Genomic DNA, 22,248 nt, shown 5'->3' with positions numbered 1-22,248 from the left:
GAAAAAGTTAGTTTTCGTCCTCCAGCTTCACTGTTTATGCTAACGTAGCTGTGTCGCTAGCAATCACATAGCACGTCATTATATACCAGCTAGCCCAACTTCAGTAACACTACAAACGTCACTGCTGTTTACCTTCCTGTCTTCATTTATGTCAAGTGATAGCAGAGCTGTACGTTTGAATTTGTTTCAGAAATCTCTCAGTCAGAACATGGTATGAAATGTTTAGGTGTAAACTAGCGAGCTAACTTCCTGCTAACTTCTAACTCCATTAAATTTCATAAATTCAGTTTTCATGGATGTTAAACTTAATTGTTACACCTGGTAAAGCAGCAACGCTGATCATTTTATTACAGATGAAACGATTTAGACAGTTTTTAACTCTGTGATGCCGCAGTGATCGTTAGACTTAGGGCCCTGCAGCAGAGTTTGGGCCCAGGCATGGCTAATGATGTCAGACTTGAAGACTGGATTCCATCCTGTTCCTCTTTTCCTTATTTTCTGACACAGATAGATAAGCCTGCTTTGTCTCATAGCAGAGTCTCAAGAGGATGGAGGAAACCATGGGGGGATGTACAGACCTCTACAGGATAGGCAACAGCACCCTGACTGAATCAGGGCTTGGACCCAGCGTCAGACCCTATGATGGCCCTCTTTTTCACTATGGGAATGACCTTAGCATAACCTACTACAGCAGCACCAAAGACCCGATGTCTGGGTATTTAACATGTGATTACCAAGCAGGGATCTGTAGTTTGTCAGATCTGTCTCACCTGTAACACCTGGTTTTAGTGACCAGTGTTGGTCAAGTTACTTGAAAAAGTAATCAGTAACTAATTACTGATTACTTCCCCCCAAAAGTAATCCTGTTACTTTACTGATTACTTATTTTTGAAAGCAATTAGTTACTTAGTTACTTTTTAACAACACGATTTACACCCTGAATAGGTAATGAAGCGACAAATCAATCCCAATTCTACTTTTTCTGCATAATCATCATATAAAATGTAATCAAATGGAAAAGTCTCTTTTTAAAACTTGTTTTATTAGTTTTAATCTTTTAACTTTATGCATCAAGCAAATATTAAATTATCTGCAACATTCTCTGACTGGAAGAAATTAATTTAACATTTAAACCTATTTTCTGCACATCCCAGCACATAAAATAAAAGCTTTTTGTGTTTACACTCACTCTTTCAAATAGATGCAAGTAAAACACAGCAGAAACTAAATAACATCAAAGACTCAGCGGTCCTGTTGCTCTATTTTCACCTGTAAAGCAGGAGTGGGGTAGGCGGAGGTTTACCCTGGTGCAGGTGTGTCACAGCCGTCATGTCAGTGAAGTTTAGGGTTTTTTAGCTGTAAAAAGACGTTTTCTTCGAACAGCGGACACTAATGTTTTTGTCACTTTTTACGGAATCAAACTCAAAGTAAGGTCAGTACTTCCACGCTTTAAACGCTGCACGCTCATACTCTCTCCCACACTCGATATATGATCCATTGTTGATCTGCACACAGCTGTTGTCACGAACGTCGCACTCGCTTACGTCACTGTCATGAGACATTCTCGCAAAAAAAAAAATCACGGTTTTAGTAACGCAGTAACGCAGCGTGCTCACGGGAAAGTAACCGTAATCTAATTACCTTTTTGCATTAGTAATCCCTTACTTTAGTCATTACTTGAAAAAAGTAATCGGATTACTGCCCATCTCTGTTAGTAACAAAGGTGAAAACGCTCAGCTCAAGGCTTTACAAGCAAGCTTTGCTGAACACGATGAGCTCATTTCTTTGTGCCGTCTTCAAGCACAGCTCACAGGCACAGTAAGGATTTCTTCCAACGGTGAGTAATGCAAAGCCACACTGTGAATTTCTAGAATGAAAACATAAAGCTTTGAGCGAAGAAGCCCCACAGACCTGTTGTTCAAACCTTCCGTTTATGAAGGGCAACCAATCAGAAACAGAGTAGAACTACAGGAGCTGGAAGGGAGCTAAAATGATTTGTTTCCCACTGAGGATCAGCAGCTCTCGTCCCGGGACAAACATGAGGATTGGAAACTGACCACAAAGAGCCTCTTTAGTCTGAAGCAGACCAGTGAAACCCTTTCTGTACCAAATGAGTTATTTCCATGACAGCCAGCGCTCAGCTTCACACAGTCACAGGTGTCACTGAGATTTCTTTCATTTTCCCCTCATTCGTTGCGAGGCGAGAAAAAAAACTAGCTGTGACCGCGCTCCGAGTTCGGACGTGACGCTTTCCATCGACGGCCATGTTGGCGCTTCTTTCCTGCTCTGACCGTTGCCATAGCAACTGGTGTTTCCACAGAAGCTGAGCTCTCAGCTCTTGGCCTTGTCACCATGGTAATGTTTCGCACAGGCCTGATTTACAGCTTACAGTCGTCAGCTGTGCAGAGAAAAGCAGCAGCGAGCCACCTGGGCTGAATCTGAGAGCGGGTCCGTTTCCTGCACGCTCTGCACCGTCCAACTGTTTCACCCCCGCACAGCTGCCACACACAACTGCCTGCGATGTACTTCACACTGAGCAAACTCCTCCATCAGAGGATCTGAGGAACCTCAAAGCCAACTGCGTCATCATGACTAAATGTGCTGAGAGAGGGCGACCTCTGCTGGTCATCAGGAGGCATCACTGCCGCCATCGTTAAAGGGGACCCGCTCTGTTCATGTGCAGCTCCACGTATTTACTCCTGGACTCTAACCAAGCAGCTTTGCATATCTTATATCGAGCTTTGGTGCATCCTTTCAGTTCATCTGCCTAAAACAGCTTTCTTCTGATTGGCTGCCCCTCACAGACACAAGGTTTAAAACATCAGGCGTGTAAGGTTTCTGTGGTCACGGCCATATTGTGTGTCTGATGACATCAAAGGTCCAACAGCAGAATAAACTTTTTGCACATATGGGTTACATACACTCTCCATACCGTTACGGGAAACTTTGGATATATTTGAGGAGATATGGGAGACAATAGGTTAAAGTAGAATAAAGACACAAACTCAAGGCCATAATATTTTTGACACATCTGAAATTTAAATGTTGTTTGTTTTGGAAAATTGTTTCACAATTTCAAGCCCTAACCTCATTTCACTTATTTTGTTTATGGCTAATAAAAAGTGAGTGTCTGAGTATGCAGACTGAGATAAAGCTAACACCGTGCTGTTAAAGTAACGTATGACTGAATCCTGCAATAAGTGCGTCAGAGGCAGAGATCTTTGTCACTGTGATTAAAGTGCTCTGCATCAGCTCCCAAAAGGAAACGCTGCGTGTCTTCGATGCCGTCCCGCCACCTCTGTGTCGGTGGACGGGTTTCCTGTTTGAGCGTCCTCTCAGAGGTGTGGCTGCTTACCAATTCCAGCTGCATCCTCAGCTGCGAGTGAGTGATTAGCTCTTCGTCGTCTAATCACTCACCTGGACTACATTAGGATGAGCTCAGCACACAGTCAGGCTCATATTGTGACCTCTGTGTTTGCCTTTGAATCTCATTTTGCCAAACACAAACGCACCCATCTCATGTTCTCAGAAACCCTCCCACCTGCTCGCATCCCGTCACACTGTAGAGTCACCGACGACGACAGCCACAGCAAAATGTTTTACTTTGTAATTTCAAAGATGTTAGTCTGCCGTGTCAGCGATCTGCATTCAACAGCTCTGGCTTAGATAACAAAGAAATCCTACAGCAGGATCCAAACGCCTGAGAACACCTGAATTAAACTCACCTGCATTCGGAGCGGCCACTGCAACAAATCTTCTGGAAGGAGCGGTGGTTTGGCCACGCCCCTATGAAACTAATGGATTTACCTGACTCATAGAAGCTCGATTGAACCTGCAGCCGTTGCTCACCTGTTATGAGGACAAACTGCTGACTGTGCAGACCTGAGTGCAGCGTCACAGAGGCTTCATCGATGTGGGATCGAGGCTCGACTGAAGGTTTCTACGGGTAAAGGACATCAACCACATCCTTCAGAGACTTGCTCCACCCTCTGCGCCACCTCCTTGCAGACCTACACTCGCTTGTTGTGCAGTGTTGCTCCTCAGGTAACAGCCTTCTTTCCAGGCTCTTGTTGCCCAGAGTGTCTTTGATTTGGCAGCAGTGTCGTTTTCCACACGAACGAATGTTTTTGATCCACTTGAACTCCTTTTATCAACAGTGGAAATTCTCGTCTAATTTTAACATTTAACAAATGAAATCTTGTCCTTTTAAGTTAAAATGTTGTTTTAAAAGTTTATTTGGCTCCAGATTTCACCTCCTGTCCATCACTCCTGGATACTTTCTCTCGCTGGTTTACATCTTTGTGGAGGATTCTTAACCCACCAGCATAAGGAGCCTAAAACACCTTATCTAGGAAAAGCTACTTGAACCCCAAAGAAGGAAAAGGAGTGCTGACTGTCAGACTTTGCTCCAGAGTCACCTGACCCCGCTGAAAATTTATGGGTGCCCGAGCAAACTGATGAAGCTAAACATGTGTTATATGACAACAAGCTCTTTGGAAACGCGTTACATTAGGTCACCTAAAGAAATGATTGATAGGAGACTCGGTCAGTAGGTAACATCATCAGTTTGCTTTCAGGGCATATAGATAAAAACAAGACATCATCTAGTAAAAGAAAAATATATATTTATTATAATTTTATACAACTGTCAAGATCTTCACATTTCTTACTATAATAAAGTAGAATAGAATCATCTCAGAGATGCACACATGAAGAAAAACAAAGGCATGATCTGCAGTTTGTAACAAACATATTCCAGAAAATAAACTTGAATAAAGCTCTACGATGAAGTGCTGCTGCAAAGGCCAAAAGATCCACGCTAAGCCTCCCCACGCACAGATTTCTTCCACGTGTTTCTGCGCTTGCATAAAGTGGGATACACACAGTCTGCACTGAAAACTGCACATCTGACACAACAAGTGCATTTTCAAACCATTAGAAACATCTGTGACGTGTCTGCGTCAGCTTTAGCCCAAATAACACCGTTAAAATAAAAATTCATCAAGCTGGCCGAGGAGCAGGAGACACATTTAGAGTAACTGCAGTTTTTCACATTTCATGCGATTAACAGCTCAAATGATTGTTTTCATTTTCACGTCAGTGTCACAAAACACAGAAACGCTCTCACTGCAAACTGCAGCTCAGGTTAAAAGACACAAAAACAAGAAAACAGAAATCAGGTGTGACCTTCCAGAAACTAGTACTCCGGGTGGAGGACTTTCATATTTTTTGCACAGACTGGCTTTGTAATTTAAAAATAAAAATAATGATAATGTCATCTGTTATTAACAGACAGCTAGCAGCTATGGAGAGCTGCAGAGGCTGAGAGGGGAAACCACGTTCCACATTTTTGGTCTAAACCAATCAGCTGTGAGATCAGCAGAGAGAAAGGTGCTTTGTGTAATGCCCTGAAGCTGTCAGATCCTGCAGAACCTGCAGCTGCACAGTGTTCATCTAAAGCACTGTGCAGCCTCAATGCAGCAAAGAAGCATATTTGAACCCAAACCACAATCTCAGCTGAACCTCTCAGAAAGTCCTTTTTGCTTAAACTGAAAGTAAGAAGTGGGTTAAAATCACTTACTCCTCTGCCGTCCCTGAACAGCTCTTCAAAATAAGGACGTCCGGCACTAGAGTTATTAGTTGGTTCAACCCACTCTTCTCCTTCTGTGCTGGGAAACTGCACACATGTGAGGTGGAAAGTAAGGCAGACAACAGCCCCACGAAGCATCCTGCAGGACTTTATTCTGACACACTGCCGCTCATTTCCTCAAACTGAAATATCAGAGAGCGATGCACTAAAACACTCGGCTCAGCTGTGTGGACATCAAACCAGATTTAACTGTTCCAAGTGTTTTCTTGCTTTTTGATGAGTCACTTAGGTTCAGGTTTACTCAGATCATCATTAGTTGCAGGAGCGGCCCTACGTTCAAAGACGCGCTGAGACCGAAGGACGCCCTGCACATGCTTCTGTAGCACTAGCATCGTCTGACAGTATTTCACAGTCGGGGTGTGAATGCACTGACCCCCCTCGATGCCCTGTGGTTACTGTGGTGTGTATGAAACCAGAGCAGGCTGACAGTTACTGTGTAACGGTCACAGCTAACACAACTGAAGTGAGAAACTGCCTAACTGTGCATAGTCTCCAGTATACACGCTTCCTCTGCAGTGGCCTCTCTGACTCTACCTTCAGTATAGAGGGAGCTCAGGAGCCAGAGCTGCTCCTGCACTCATCACAGGGTTGATGGTCCTGAGTGCATAAAGAGAAGCATAAAGTGCTGCACACAGACAGACATTTACCAGATTAGATGAGAAAGTGAAGCTGAGAGCGTTGCAGGGTTTCTGTAGTGCGGCAGAACAGCTGGATATAACAGAACTCTGCATAATACTGAACATGTACTGTGATCCTGCAGCACTCACATCTGACAAATCAGCAGCTTTTCTACATGACAGGTGACACAGTAAGTGCATAAATCTCTACGTGTGCAGTGTCCAACCTTCAGCCCCAAAATCACGGCGCTGGCAACTTTGCTTAGTCCCTCATTATTAATCACCTGTTTTCCTCTCCATCCATCAGTCCTGTCTGACATTTCTCCTGCTGATGTAAATCCAGCTCCTCGCGTCTATTTTTGTCTCGTGTGGCCGTCCACTCGGGCCGGTCTCCACAGTAACCGTATCCACGTAAAAAGCACGCAGATTTTACTTCGAATGACTGCGAAGCTGTGAGAGCTGTGTGGGGGGAGGAGAGGCGCTAAGTGTTCCTCCAGATAAACAGCGTTTCTCATTTAACGCCTCTTTAACCGCTGAATATGTGACGCACCGGCAGCAGGCAAAGCTTTCCGCTGAAATTTTCCACTGCAGGTGGAAACGGTGCAGGTGGAGGAAAACACGTGCAAGTAAGTCGCTTTACTCCTCAGCTGTGAAATGAAAGCTCTCTCACAAAGAGTAAATAACGCAGACACACACAGAGCAGGCTCAGTGTGAGCGCGACTGTGTCACAGCTCAGGTCTTTACAGGTGCGCTGTGGAGTTTCTGCAGCTCCTGTTTGACCACAATTCCCTTTATTCCTGGTGCACAGGTGGATCACAACCTCGTTAAAATCTAGAAAGGCACTGAATACTTTCACTCTTTCTAAAAAAAATAAATAAGGCCTTACATGTTATCAAATTCATTCAATCAACCTTTTAAAGCACTAAATGAGTTAGCAGGATGCTCACCTGCAGCACTGTCTGAATAATGTACACTTAGTGTGCCACAGATCTTGTTTTGAACATGCATATATTTTTTAATTGACTTGAGACACTGATCATGGATCCAGCTCAACTGTCAAGTTCAGCCATCAATTAACAGAACCTTCAGATAACGTGGTGCCTATATTTTTTAACCCTGCAACCAAAAAAGGGTTTTTCTAAAGTATATTTTTGGTGATTTTAGTTTTTATTGTGTTGCAACAACAGAGAAAGGACGGGGGGAACCGTGAAAGGCCTCTGGATGGATTAAAGCCCGGGCCTCTGCAACAGCCTTAAGCCATATGATCCACCTGCTCAGCCCTGTGAGCTTTACCCACACCGGACACAGTTTGATAATATGGTGAACGTGACTGATTTATATGCAGGAATAAGAGAAACAGGCGTATATATTAGCAGGGATGTGTGACAGCGTCTGACGCTGAATTCCTCAGTGCGAGGAACGCGAAAGGCTCCATTTGAAATAAAACATGACGAACAAAACATTTAAGAATATAAATATATTTAAAATGACCTAAAGACCTATTCTAGTCATTTACTGCAGTAACATAAATTCAGCTCAGTGCGCCACAGTACTGTTATTTACAGGCACAGTCGGATCGACGCCACAGCAGCCGAACACGAGAGCGAGTGGATAAGCAGAGTAATATGGGATGGCTGAGTGTTGAATAAAAGCACTGCATGAATGTGTGCGTGACTGGGTGAATGAGGCCTGGAGCCTCTGAGTGCTCAACATGAGTAGAAAGCCCCGCCTCACTTACCGATATCGATTTATAGATGGATACTAAAGTTTGACTGTCATTTGTTTTTGCAGGACGCGCTCTGCACGTGTGTCGCTCGTCTTGTGGTTTTCATCAGAGCTCAAATACAATCAAAGTTTTCTGCTGTGAAACATTTAAAGGCGCCTTGAACCCGTCGTGCATCGTCCACAAGATTCACGGAGTCTCTACATTCGGCACCGTTTGCTCCCTTTTAAATGCTGCAATATGTAACACTGTTAATCATCAGTAAACCTTTTAGTAGGAAGTCAGAGGACTTTTAAAACTGTAAGTGTTTTCCCTCCTCAGAGTCACAGAGTGAACCGTGATTGTTGAGGCAGCCTTTTCTCCTTCCTCTGCTTCCTTCTTGGAGCTTTGTTCTTAATCTGTGCTCCTCACGTTTCTACGAAACATTTCTGCAGTTTCATTGATTGTAACTCTGAAAATGTGATGTGGACACTTTTTTTCTTCGACTGGATCAAATTTTCAAAATAAATTTATTTGAAAAAGAAAAGTCTTAAATATTGTAGAAGTTCCTCTTGAAGTAGAATAACAGGCTGTTGTTTTAGAAATCCTGTGAGGAGTCACGGTTAAGAACAAAACTCATGTGAAGCATCGGACCTACAAAGACCACTGAACTAGTTTAAGGCTTTGAAATTACGACTGAACCCTTGACTGATCCATTAGTACTCAGAGTATTACAGCCGCTGTCAGGGGGAATAAAAACTGAGATTTTGAACTGGCCGAGTTTCAGGTGAACTGTCCTTCAGTCTCATCAGCTCCGTCATTTTGTAATCAAGCTTCTGTGATTTGCTTCTTTCCACCAGATATTTACTGAGGCCTACTCTTTCATTACATTAACATCACTCTTTTTCAGAACAATGTTTTTGGTTTTATTACTGAAACCAAACTCGTCTGAACAGCTGCAGTTCCTCTAACGGCCACTTGAGGCTGCCTCCAATCCCACATTAAAATGCCCAACGTCACAACATTAAAAAGCAGATTTTATGGGTGAAACTTTTTTCCCTTTAATAAATTTTTTTTTATTAGAAATAAAACTAAAATTACTCAAAACATTCAGATTTTATTTTGAAAATCTCGGCTTTGTTTCCCCTGCAGTGGCTCTAACACTCGACCCGTACCGTACTGATTGCCCTCTGCAGCGTGCGCGCTCTTTAGCCCTCACCCTCGCCATCCTGCAGGTTGTGTTTAACCAGAAATTCTTTGATGGTTGGATGATTGTCTAGCCCCACCCACCGCTCCTCCAGATGCTGCAGAAGCTCCTCCCACTGTCGCTTGTCTTTTCCCGTCTGCCACGACAGACGAACCATCACTCGTAACAGCGGCAACAGCAAGGGGTGTGGCCTGTCGTCGTCCAGACGCAATGTCTCCGACGGTTGGAAGGGCTTATTGTCAGGTGGGAGGGGCTTATCCTCTGTGTTAGTCTGAGTTTCTGTGGGGGTGAGAACACGCAGGGCGTGGTCACAGTGATCTCGAGCCTCCTCCAGCTGGTCCACCTGCTGGAAACAGCTCGACAGTCCCACCAGGGTGAAGAACCAATGGGAGGAGGTTGGAGGAGGGGCCTGAGTCTGGTTGTCATAGAAACTTGCCCATCCCAGTTTCTGCTGCAGTCTCTTGGCATTGAGCAGAGGACCCAAGGCATCCTGGTAACGTCCCGCCCTCAACGAAACAAGACAAACTGAACAGTGAAACACTCAGTGGCAAACCGCTCAATAAATAATGAAACTCAAGAAATGCACAAGAAAATCTAATATTATCCTTACAGTACATTTAGAAATAAGCATCAAGCTAAGGAGATGTTGAGGTGCGCTGTTCTGTCCTGGACTAACAGAGTTCTGCTTAAAGCAGGATGGGCTACCTACGGCCTGCGGGCCACATCCTGGTCTTTTTAATCTGGCCTGCCGAAGATTAGCACAGAATTGCCCAAATCAGATGATAATTATGACTGCATTCATTTGACCTTGTCCTGTAATGCCTGGCGTTCCACCAGATGGCGCATTAGGCGCAGTGATTTGTGGTCTCATGCTCAGAAAAGAAAAGAAACATCGAGTTTGAGTGTTTATACTTTTTCACCCCAGTCAAAGGATGTATGTCTAGATGTGAATACAACATCAGCTGTCACATTTCCACCAAGCATGCTAATAATGCTAACAACCGGTCAATGCAAGAACGGGGTCGGCAGCTAGTTTGCAGAATCAGCAAAACATTTTTAGCCGACAAAGTGCCATCCAAGAATCAAGCACAAAGTTGTTTGCTGGCATTCAAATTAGCAAATACCAGCAAGGGCAGTTTCTCAAAGAGTGCGTCCAGGGATGTTGAACAAATTAGAAAAAAAATTAGCTTATCACGCAGGACAGTGACTCACTGTGTTGAGCCAGCTGATGAAGACTTAGCTAGTGAGCTAAACCAAAAAGCAGAGTTGTATTCTTTGGCACTGGACGAAAGTAGAGACACCGCTCAGCTTTGAATTTTAAACAATGGGAATAATGACTAGAAATGAGAATTTCTAGGAGTAGCCAAGTTGGCGGAAGGCTTTCACTTCGTTGGTCTCAGGATCTCATCTCTGCTTTTTGCAGATGATGTGGTCCTGTTGGCTTCATCAGGTGAGGGCCTCCAGCTTGCCTTGGAAAGGTTCACAGCCAAGTGTGAAGCAGTGGGAATGAGAATCAGCACCTCCAAATCTGAGGCCATGGTCCTCAGCCAGAAAAAAGGGTGGAGTGCCCACTCCGGGTCTGGGACGTGACCCTGCCCCAAGTGGAGGAATTTAAGTATCTCGGGTCTTGTTCACGAGTGATGGGAGAAGGGAGCGGGAGATCGACAGACTGATTGGGGCTGCAGCTGTAGTGATGCGGACGCTGCACCGGTCTGTCGTGGTGAAGAGGGAGCTGAGTGTAAAAGCGAAGCTCTCAATTTACCGGTTGATCTACGTCCCTACCCTCACCTATCGTCACGAGCTGTGGGTAGTGACCGAAAGAATGAGGTCGCGGATACAAGCGGTGGAAATGGGTTTCCTCCGAAGGGTGGCTGGCCTCTCCCTTAGAGATAGGGTGAGAAGTTCAGCCATCCAGGACGGGCTCAGAGTAGAGCCGCTGCTGCTCCAAGTCGAAAGGAGCCAGCTCAGGTGGTTCGGGCATCTGACAAGGATGGGCACCTCCTGGGCACCTCCTGAGCGAGGTGTTCCGGGCATGTCCCACCGGGAGGAGGCCCCGGGGCAGACCCAGGACACGCTGGAAAGATTATATCTCTCGGCTGGCCTGGGAACGCCTTGGTGTTCCCCCGGATAAGCTGGAGGAGGTGGCTGGGGAGAGGGAGGTCTGGGCTTCTCTGCTGCCCCCGCGACCCGGGCCCGGATAAGCGCAAGAAATTGGATGTATAGAATGGATGGGAATAATGACAATTTTGGGATAACGGAGGAGTTTTTGGCCTTCCTAAAGGGGAAAATGGGTGGAGAGGACCTGTACGACAGCGTGTTGGGGTCATCGAGAGGCACAAGCTACGTGGGAGTCTGACTTGTCACTGTAAGGCCTTTTTAGGCTTCTGTTTGATATGTACAGTATGCATCTGGTGCTGGCCTGTCAAATTTTCAAACGTAATGTGACCTCTTACCTGAAACGTTTGCCCACCCCTGCCTTAAGGCATACGCTAAATTTGTTCTCTATATCATTTATAGTTGTTTCTATGGTTACAGAGTTGAAAAAAAGCCAAACCTATAAACAAAAACTGAAACTCCCTGAGGAAACACTCGTCACCAAAGCATTATGCATGTACTGTATATAAAAGATGGACAGTCTGGCTCTCTTCCACAGTTACTCTATTGTCTTGTGTCTTTCCCCTCATTCCCAACCAGTCACAGCAGACGGCTGCCCCTTCTGGTTCTTCCTCTTTAAAGGGAGTTTTTCCTTCCCACTGTCACCAAGTCCTTGCTTATAGTGAGTCATCTGAATGCTGGGGTTTTCTCACTATATTTCTTTGTTGATGTGAGTGTTGTTATGATTTGGCGCTATATAAATACAATTAAATAAACCTGAATAAAACTGGATCCACATTGTTTTTAAATGGCCAGCAGGGACTGAGTCTTTTAGTTGCAAAATCTTGATATTTTCACTTGATAGTTGACGTCAGTAAACACTTTCCTGATGAATTTGTGGACTCAATTGGTTGTTTGAAGTCTAATTAAAGGAAACGGTGCTTATTTTGTAAACCACAGTCAACCATTAGAATCAAAAAGGATATTGAAGCAATGTTTGTTTCAGTGCAGCAAAGTAGTTATTGTATGAGTGTGTACTCAGTAGGGATGGCAATCGAGAACCTTTCCTAGTTGGAATTATTAGTCTACTTGCCTATCGATCCTGCTTATTGGTTCTTACATTTGCTCTGCAATCAGCTGATTTCAGTTGCTGGAGAAGGAAAATAGAAGTTTACAGCGTTGAGATGGACACAACTTTTATTTCTATTGCACAAAAGGGCAAGAGCGTAATGGTCAACTGTATCCAGGACAGAAACAACTGTATTATGCTGTTAACACAACTTCGACTCTTTGCAAGCACCTGCACAGACAGCATGCTAATGCTAAGCTAGTCAAAAACCCAGAGTGATGCAAGGCACCACGGTGAAGCGAGCCGCCGCTGAACTTCATCGTATAACAAACGGATGAGCCGTGAGGCTGCAGCCTTCGTTTCTACCTGAATCACCGTGACGATGGCTTTAAAGTCTCTTCGTGTTGGTTTTCATCTTCGTTTTGTGTTGTCGGCTTTTTGTTCATAACTAAATACATTATGGGTTTGTGTTGGTGCGGGGGGCTGTGGCCTCAGGTTTATACTGTTAAATGGTAATTATGACACAATGTGTTTCAGGCTGTTTTACAGAGTAAACTGAAAGTAATGTTATAAATGTGATGAATTATCATCTCCCTTTAGTAACCAAGTAACGTAATGCATTACTTTAAATTAAAGTGTTATTTGTAGGGATGGGTACCGGTATCCGGTGCCATGATGGCACCTGTTCTGACATAAACGGTAGTAACCATCCAATATCCGGATGTCACACACTTTGGATTCCAGCCAATCATTTTACCTTTGCGAGCGTAGTAGGCGGGTCCAGGTACGTATGTCCTTTTAGAGCAGAGCTACAGATTAAAAATGACCAAGGCGAAGTGGTCAAAGTCTGGCTGTACTTCACAGCAAAAGATGCAAACTCAGCAGCAACAAGTGCTTTAAGCTGATACTGTGATACTGTCAAAGGAGGCAACACCTCAAATCCGATGAAACACCTGGCGATGCATAGCGTTTTGTTAAAAGCCGAGAAATGCGCCGTATTTAATAGCTTGCTGCGAGACCTCACACCGAGCACATCTACTGCGGGTGTGGTGCCTGTTATCGGACCCGGAGTTAGCAACATCCCCCAAAAACACGAAGAGGAGAGTCCTGGCCCCTAGCCCTGCCAGTGTAGCAGAAATGATGAGGATGATGATGCAGCAGCAGCCGTTCTTCTCTGCGTCAGGAGCTTAATGTTGTTCGTGTGTAATTTACGTTGAGTAGGCTAACCACGTTATTACATTAATGCATGTAAGGTGAACTAGCAAACATCATCATAGCTACATGCGGCTGTCTTCTTGTTTGATGGCAGATACTCCCTTCATCCTGGCCAAAAAGGCTAAAATGACCAAAGAAAAAGTGGAAAACAGCTGAACATGAGAAGTTTTTGGACAAAGTTTGTGTTTTTTCCATTGTTTAAGCACCGCTTCCAGCCAAGAGTGATGCCATATATGCCCCATAGCTGCAGAAAAGGCTAACACTGTTATCTTTTTACAAAACAACAGCTGAACATGAGAGGTTTTTGGACCAATTTTGTGTTCTCCATTCTTTAAGCACCGGTTCGAGCACCGTTTGAGCACCGGCACCGTTTCAAAAGTACCGGTTTGGTACTGGTATCGGATAAAACCTAAACGATACCCATCCCTAGTTATTTGTAATATGTGTAATATATTACTTTTTTGACTAGTGACCCAACACTGATCAACAAAGAGTGCATGTTGGACACATTTCCTCTAATATTTGACCACACAGCGTAATTAATTTGCGCAAACACTGTAGCTAGCTTCAGAGCACAAATTGGCGATGACTCAATTGTTTAACTCAAAGTTTTATTAATCTATTAAATACCTTCTTTGTTTTTTAGCCTGTTTCACTATCTGCGTAATAGAAACAGTATAACATTTCAGCACTGAGAGCATTTTGATCATTTCACTTTGTTCCTGTTAAGTTTTCTTACACAACACTGACATTGACGGATAAAGGTGAGGAGACAGAGGTTTATGAGAGTTACCTGATGAGCAGCTGTCCAGTCTCCAAGTCGGTTAAGTAGAAGAACTGACGGACACACAGCGCCCCCCGCAGGGCATGCAGGGAACACAGGTGAGACAGGTACTGTTCAAACGCCCGGCTCCGCTTAGCGATCGTCTCTGCTGTGAAGTTCCTCCTGAGTTTTCTTCCTGCGGAGGTTCAAACCAAACATTCATGTTTTATGAAGTTCTTACTTCCCTGTACCACTGTAACAACCACAGCATCAAGGTAAGACAGCATACATGAGGTTTACTCACGTGGGAAACAGAAACGCTCCATGTGCTCGCCGTGTTTACGGCGAAGAGTGGCATGGAGGCGCCGAAAGTCAGAGTACCGACGCGTGATGATGGCAGGAATCTTATCGCTCGCGCCAGACTGGATCACATGGATCGTGTACAGCTGGAGAGAAACAGAGAGCAGAGAGTTTGAGCTCCACGGCGCACAGATCTGTCCCACGGCACATTTAAAACATCACCTGTGGATCAGAGACTATTACGTATACGTGACTCTGATCAGAGCATCCAAATCCAATCTATGGATGTGCACCAGCACTTTACACAGAGAAGATACAAGGGTCAGGGGCTCTCTGTGGCCCTGAAGCTCAAATTGCTCTGTAGGCATCTTCGTATTTCAGCAGCCTGAAGAAGGGACAAGCTGATACCTGTCGGTGTATTTGTTTGTCCTAAGACCAATAAATTAAAGGCCTTTGTCAAATCTAGAGTGCCTGGATTTGAAGCTTTTATGTCTGTTTTGGTTATTGTGTTACAGTTTTTTTCTCTTTGCCAACTCACCACATATTTTGAGGAGCCATCCTGCACCACGCTGGCGTCGGTCACCTCGAACAACACGCTGTCCGTCTGCCATCTCACAGAGGACACAGAGCTTCCTCCACTGAGTCCGCGCAAACTCCTCCAGCTCTCCTGAAGCTGCCGAGTCAGCAGGGAGGAGGAGGAAGAGGAGGAGTGGCCCACTGGGGAAATACCCACAGGACTGGTGTCTACAAAAGACAGGTGAAAGCCAGGTCAGGTGACCAGGGAGTACAACATGTCCTGGTTTCCTCGAGTTTAGCTTCCAGTGGACTGAAGCTAAACTGCTCCCCTGCTGGAGATCAACGCTGCTGAGCTGTAACCATGGAGCTGGCTAACATATTACATTAGATTATAGTTTCTGTTAATTGGTTTCAGCTATAAAAACATCTCTAAAGCATAAGTACAACTATGAACAACATCCCCGTATGTATTAACTGCAGGCTGCTAGGTTGTGAGTTGTTGTGTGCTCCATCGCTGGGTAAACTTTTGTTACTTTCTATCGATAGCTGATAAATAAACTCTGTCACAGCCGCCCAGTCTGACTTTGCTGCTGATCATTAATCAATGTCTGCTAAGTCTTTGAACCAAACAACAGTATTGGTAAATGGCCTATATTTGTATAGCGCTTTACATATCCAGTCATCCACCCATTCACACACTCATCCACACACTGGTGATGGCAGCTACATTGTAGCCACAGCTGCCCTGGGGCGCACTGACAGAGGCGAGGCTGCCGGACACTGGCGCCACCGGGCCCTCTGACCACCATCAGTAGGCAACGGGTGAAGTGTCTTGCCCAAGGACACAACGACCGAGAGGGGCTCGAACTGGCAACCTTCCGATTACAAGACGAACTCCCAACGATCGCCCCGTATTGAAGAATACTCATTCGGGTCATTCTTGTATGTAGGAATTTCAACAGATGTTGAATCAGTGCTGATCTGCACTGATTTCAATCAGATTCAGACATTAAAATGTTTTCGCTCGAGGTCCATCGAGTGAAAAGAGAGAACAGCACTTCACCCATGCTGCTGGGACCATCCTCCATCGACTCTCCCAGGAAGTCAGAGTCGCTGTCCTGTCCTGACCCTTCACCCTCGGCTCCGTCCTCCAGACCGCCGTCTGTGCCGTCGAAGCACAGCATCCCTCCGAGCCGATCGGTTACACACTCCTCATCCTCCGCCAGCTCGTCCTCCCAGCGATCCTGCTTGAACGCCTCCTCTTCCGGCCCGCCACCTTCTTCCTGCTCAGGTTCCAGCCCCTGACCATCTTTAAACAGCGAGCGCTTCAGGCGGTCCAACAGCCGAGACGCCATGATGTTGCCAGGCCACCACAGGGGGAGGAGCCTAAAGAAATAGAAGATTACAAGGTCATTTTATCTATTACTTATTAAAGCATCTTCTGATAATATTATTTTAAAGCTTCATTTGTTTTTTCATTCTAGTTTTGCACAGGTTTTCATTGCATGTAATTTGTATACATTTGCATGAACTATCTACATGCATGTAGATGTATATGTAGCATTGATAACGAAGCTGTACTTAGAAACACACTCACCTGCCACGTCATTAGGTAGGCCTGTTCAAATCACATGCCAACAAACCGATTTCAGTAAGCAGTAGAGATGGCACGATACCACTTTTTTATGTCCGATACCAATATCATAAATTTGGATATCTGCCGATACCGATATGAATCTGATAGTGTTTTTTAATCAATAAAACTGTTTTTTAATATCTTGCTGCATTTTGTATAAGTTCATACTCAAGTTTAAATAAACAACAACACTAAAGCTTTCTGTTAAACCTGTATGCAAAAAAATACACTGCACCCAATATATTTCATAATTCAGCAATACTGATCAATCTAATAAACTTAAACCTACACCATCCTCCCTATTCTGGTATTTTAAAGAGTACTTAGCAGAAATATTAAGCAACCTAACTAGTAGGGTTCCAACTCCCAGCAAAAAAAAAAAAAAAAAAAAAAAAAAAAAAAAATAGGGAACCACCCACCCTCCACCTCATGATGCTTAATCGACGTAAACAACTTTAATTTGATGCAGTGTGAAAAAAAAAATGAAGAAATAAATTCTTTTTCAAGAATAATGAAATAGATTCAACAAATTTCTTCAACAGAACTGCAGACTGCACAGATGGTTCCCAAAGTAAAAAGTACTATAGCTTACTAGGGTATATTAGACTTAACAGTTACTATATACAGTAATGGACTTCTATATATTTTACATAAGATTAAAACTTTGGGTGTAAGATTCAGATAATTATTTATTAAAAGCTAGACATTTTAAATGAGAATAAGAAAGAAAAGTATGTCTCTGTGCCCCCTTTTCCCTGTTCATGCCCTATCGGCCCCCCTGGCTAAACTTTGCTAGATCCGCCCCTGCACAGTTACCAGCCGTCAGCTACGTAGAAAAAGATCCTGGTGTAGAAAGTAATAATAAATAAATTCTAACAACAGCTGATCAAGCTTAAACGTGCTGCTGTTGTTCAGCCGCTGGTTTCCTCTTTCTGGTGCAAAGTGGGCCAAAAACAAAGAAGAGAGACGGACTCGCGACAGAAAAGCCGATCAGCTGATCATTGATCAGTTTCATGATTGAAGTAGCAGCCGGAGAGGGAGAGAGGCAGTTACGGTTATGCTACGGTTATGAGCCGAGTTACACCGTGTCACAAGTTTTGTGAGGTGCTTTTTTGATATTTAATGGATCGGATTACATTTTTTATTTCTCTCCGATATCCGATCCAGTAATTTACGTCAGTATCGGACCGATACCGATACGTAATATCGGCTCGGTCCATCTCTAGTAAGCAGTGATAAACTTCAAACCAAGCACGCACAAACATCTCCAAGGTTTACAATGAAACATCCAGTGAGCAGCCGCTCTGTGGAAGAATAAGCCTTGATGATGGCATCAGAGAAGGAGCACGCTGCTTTGAGCTGACAGGAAGGCAACATTAACTCAAACAACTTGTTACGAGCAGGGTCCTCGAAGAACATCTTTAAATGCACAACAGCAGCAGTGCACAAAGCGCAGATCATCTCACACCGGTTTCTTGAACATGACACTGAGTTCGCTGGACTCAAACAGCCTCCGGTCACCAGATCTCAGTCAAGTAGAACCCATTTGCTGTCATGTAATAAAGACCAAAATCTCTGAGGAATGTTTTGGTATCCCAAGTAGATTCTGTTCATCTGGACGTAGCGTTTTCAGTGGGAGTGACTTCTTCAGTCTCAACTTTTTGGGATGTCCTTGCCTGGATGAAGGTCCATCAAGACATTTGGTTATGGTATATTCTTGTCTTCTTTCTCCTTTTTTAGACTTGTAGTTTTAAGAGTCCACATCTGTGACCCACTCATAAGAACTGCAAAACAACAACACACAAAAACAAATACAGCAAAGGAGGCCCAGAACAGCTGAGCAGCTGAAACCCTGAAGCACGAATGGAAAAACATTTGAGTCCATCAGTTGGGCTCCTCGGGTCCCAAACTCTTACAGAGTGCTGTTAAAAGAAGACGAAACATGTTCTTGCTGCAATTTCATTTGACACATTGTGGCAACAAATTCCAAAAGTGCATTTATTTGACAAAAACAGCACTATTTTCTGTGTTATTTTTCTATAACACAGACTTGAATTGCTTTGCAAATCACTCTATTCTGTGTCTGGGACTGTGAATCAGCACCACAGGGAAAAATAAAATTCACTCACTTTTAGAATCCAGGTCAGGAAGAGACTGCAGACACACTGATCCACATGTGAAACAAACCCGCTGAGCTGGCTCCAGTTACAGAGCTGGCAGCTCCTCTCAATGGAAACCATGTCACACATTAATAATGCACCGATTTGCTAAGTCAGCCTGCAGCCAGGCTTTGGCCTGCTGAACTTCCTCAGGATGTCTCGCTCACCAATTCTGCATTTTCAACACATCTGATGACTCACTGCACTCTGACTGAGAACCATGGCCTTAGACTCTGAAGTACTAATTCTAATGCTACTTTCAGTAGAAGCTGGAAGTCGCTGTCTGATGAAGTCAAAAGAGCCACATCACCTACAAAACAACCAGCAGATGGACTCTGCTCATAAACAATTTGACCTCTAGTGATGAAACATTAGTGATCATAGTGGATCCATAAAGCCACAAACCCTTCCCTGTTCCAGCTGAACAGTATGATTCAAATAGTTTATCTAATCTAAAAATACTTTTTCATTTGCATTCTCCTGTGCTTGCATTACATCAACTGTAATGCATTTTATCTAAGCCATCCAGCAGGCTGCATCAGAGCGTATGGAAAATTAGACTGGTTTGTTACTTTGGTGTGTTTATCTTCATACAGAGAGAATAAAAAGTTTAGACAAGAATTGTAAAAGAAAAGTGCTAAACACAAAGTTACAGCTGAATAAAGGTCGATGGATTATAAAATGTCACATAAAAAGGATAGGCTGTGTAAACTGAGTCACATGCACTGCTAAAGACTGCATTCTGTAACATGTATATCTGGGCTGTTTGTGAAAGGAGTTTAACAAGATTTTAGGATTTATCCGTTTTGGTGTTCTTCTAAAATTATTCCAAAACCACCAAAACAAGAACAAACACCTTTAACCTGTAGAGCTGGGAGTCAGCAACTCAGCTGACAGCTGGTTGAGTGACAGCAACAGTGAATCCTGATTAACATCTGTTCGTCTGCTGCTCACTTTTCATTTTAATTGTATTTAAATTGGACTTTTATTTATTTGTTTATTTATTTATTGGGTGGGGGGGCACCATCAGTTTTATTTTTAATTAATTTTTGTTTGATCAAATCTTTTTTCTACTTCTTTCATTCTTTTTGTTTGTTTTACTTTTACTATTCTTTTAGGCTGCATCTTTACGCAAAAAAAAAAAAAAAAAAAGCTAAACAAACAATTATAACAATTACTATTAACAATATAAACAAGTTTGAATACGCTTTACAACTATTAAGTAGTGATGTGCGGATCGATCCTGAAATATCGATTCCTCCGATACCAATCATTTATGTTCTAGAATCGATTCTCACATTAAAATATCGATATTTTAGTAATTTAGGGTAAATTTGTAGTTTACCATTAACAGGAACACAGTGGAAAGAAACTATATCATTCGGATTGTCTACAATTGGAAGGAACTACTTCCTCTTCCACCTTTCATAGTCATGTGCGAAATATGGCTGTATAAATGTGGCAGCCCCTTGGCATGCGCACTCACAACAATGGCTGAGCGTAATTGGAGTCATGTGCGGACGTATTTTACATCCACAAACAGCCGAGACGTGGTTTGCGATACATGTGGCAAGAAAGTGAGGTGTTGTGGCAACACCACAAATTTGTCAAACACCTCAGAGTAAATCATATCTCAGAATATGATGAGCGTATGTTAAGGCGAACTGAAGAGGAGGAGAGGGACAGGGACAGGTGCTGCTAGGGCGAGACAGACATCTCTCACGGAGTCCTTTAGTGCTGCAGGCAGGCAAGGTGTTCAAATAGCTCACAACTTCAGGTTCTTTATTTCTATATGATGAATTCTGCATTATTAAGTGATAAGAACAAGTAATGTGATGTCCTGTAATCATTATGAAACTATAATTTGAGGTACATTAAATAAAATACATTTTTGCACAAAGTATCGGTATCGGATCAGTATCGTCGATACCACCCTGAATATTATTTGGTATCGGATCGGAAAGGAAATCAGTGGTATCGCACATCACTACTATTAAGTACGAGGAAAGAGAATTTACGTGACGTCCGTGAAAGCCTCAGATAATTATTATGTAGTCAACACCAGAAACAACGTTAAATACACAAGTATGTATCAGCTGTGGACACCAGTAATAAAATGTGTATTTTGTAGAGGTGGAGGCTAACACGCACAGCAGTGTGACGTTAGCAAACCAGCTAACAGCTTTGCTTGTCGGGGGATTCAAAGTTACTGAGCATCACACGATAAACGCGTTTAGTTAGCTCTCCGGAGGTTGGACGAACTCACCCCGCAGCTCAAGCGGAAAACTCCCACAGCTCCTGTTAATCTATCCGAGCACCGTGGATTAGACGTTTAAGTCTCCGCCCTCTAATTTGAAGCTGACATTCCTGTTTATGACTGCATCAACTGGGCTGTGGCGCTAACGGCTAACTAGCTAACAAGCTACCCCAGAAAACTTTGTTTACACTCCACGAGCTGCTCCTCCACCTCCGATTCATGAACTCCGAGCTCCGCGGGACTCACCCGCACTCCCTCCGCTCCTTTTACTCCATACCAGCTCCTCCAGAGTAAAGTTTGAAGCCCAGCGGGTCGGGATCTGGGAGTCGCACGATCCTGTCGGGGTTTGTGGGCTCCGCACACGCACACAGCTGACTAGCTGTATCCTTATTCCTGGGGCTGTCCACCCGCCGCAGCCTACAGGAGGAGGCGGCCCGGGGTTGGATATCGGGCAGCTGCCATATAAGGACATGCACTCTTCGGGTCCGACCAGCAGAGGGGGCTACATGCTCACTGAGTCGTCGCAATTAGTGAGATCAAAGCGATGGACTACCAAAAACAGATTTCTGTGTGCTTTTATGTCTAATATACTTAAAGTCGTATCATTTATGAGAGATATGTTTGCGATGGCAGGTTCTATATTAATTACCACCAACCTTTAATCACTTTTTGGCACAACACTGGAAGCGTTCTGTTCACAGGGGTCACAGTGCATCTATCCAGGGCTGCAGCAGCTATTTGAGCTGATAATTTAAGCTGCAAGTCCACAAGAGAGCTGAAACAGAGAGTGTGGGCAGGCAGGGTGGAGTGAGTGTCAAGGCAAGAGCAAGAGTGAAAGGGAAGTTTTAAAAGACAGTAGTGAGGCCTGTTGTGATGTGTGGTTTAGAGATGGTGGCACTGATCAAAAGACAGGAGGCTGAGGTGGAGATGTTCAGGTATTCAATGGACAAGGTTAGAATATTAGTATGTCAGAGGGACAAAGTTGGTTTGGACATGCACAGAGAGCGATAGTGGATATACTGGACAAAGGATGTTGAAGAGGAGCTGCCCGGCAGGAGGAAAA

At 43.9% G+C, this 22,248-nt stretch overlaps 1 protein-coding gene across 2 annotated transcripts; it reads right to left on the bottom strand.

Annotated features, from left to right (window-relative positions):
- Positions 1-4,605: 4,605 nt before the first annotated feature.
- On the bottom strand, positions 4,606-21,635 carry snx21 (sorting nexin family member 21). 2 transcript variants are annotated; one of them, XM_082518649.1, is made up of 6 exons: positions 21,432-21,635; positions 16,197-16,519; positions 15,156-15,361; positions 14,622-14,763; positions 14,348-14,513; positions 4,606-9,682 (listed from the first exon to the last, which is right to left on the bottom strand). In XM_082518649.1, exons 2-6 carry the CDS (start codon positions 16,486-16,488, stop codon positions 9,178-9,180), a joined length of 1,311 nt encoding a protein of 436 aa, XP_082374775.1. In that variant the 5' UTR covers positions 16,489-16,519; positions 21,432-21,635; the 3' UTR covers positions 4,606-9,177. The 2 variants fall into 2 exon arrangements, with proteins under 2 accessions (XP_082374775.1, XP_082374776.1); XM_082518650.1 differs by lacking the exon at positions 21,432-21,635 and adding an exon at positions 21,195-21,425.
- Between the last annotated feature and the right edge of the window lie 613 nt (positions 21,636-22,248).

Source organism: Aulonocara stuartgranti (genome assembly GCF_965226115.1).
Source record: "Aulonocara stuartgranti genome assembly, chromosome: 20".
Lineage (NCBI taxonomy): Eukaryota > Metazoa > Chordata > Actinopteri > Cichliformes > Cichlidae > Aulonocara > Aulonocara stuartgranti.
Note: the sequence above shows the minus strand (reverse complement) of the source record. Positions and strands in the feature narration are given on the sequence as shown.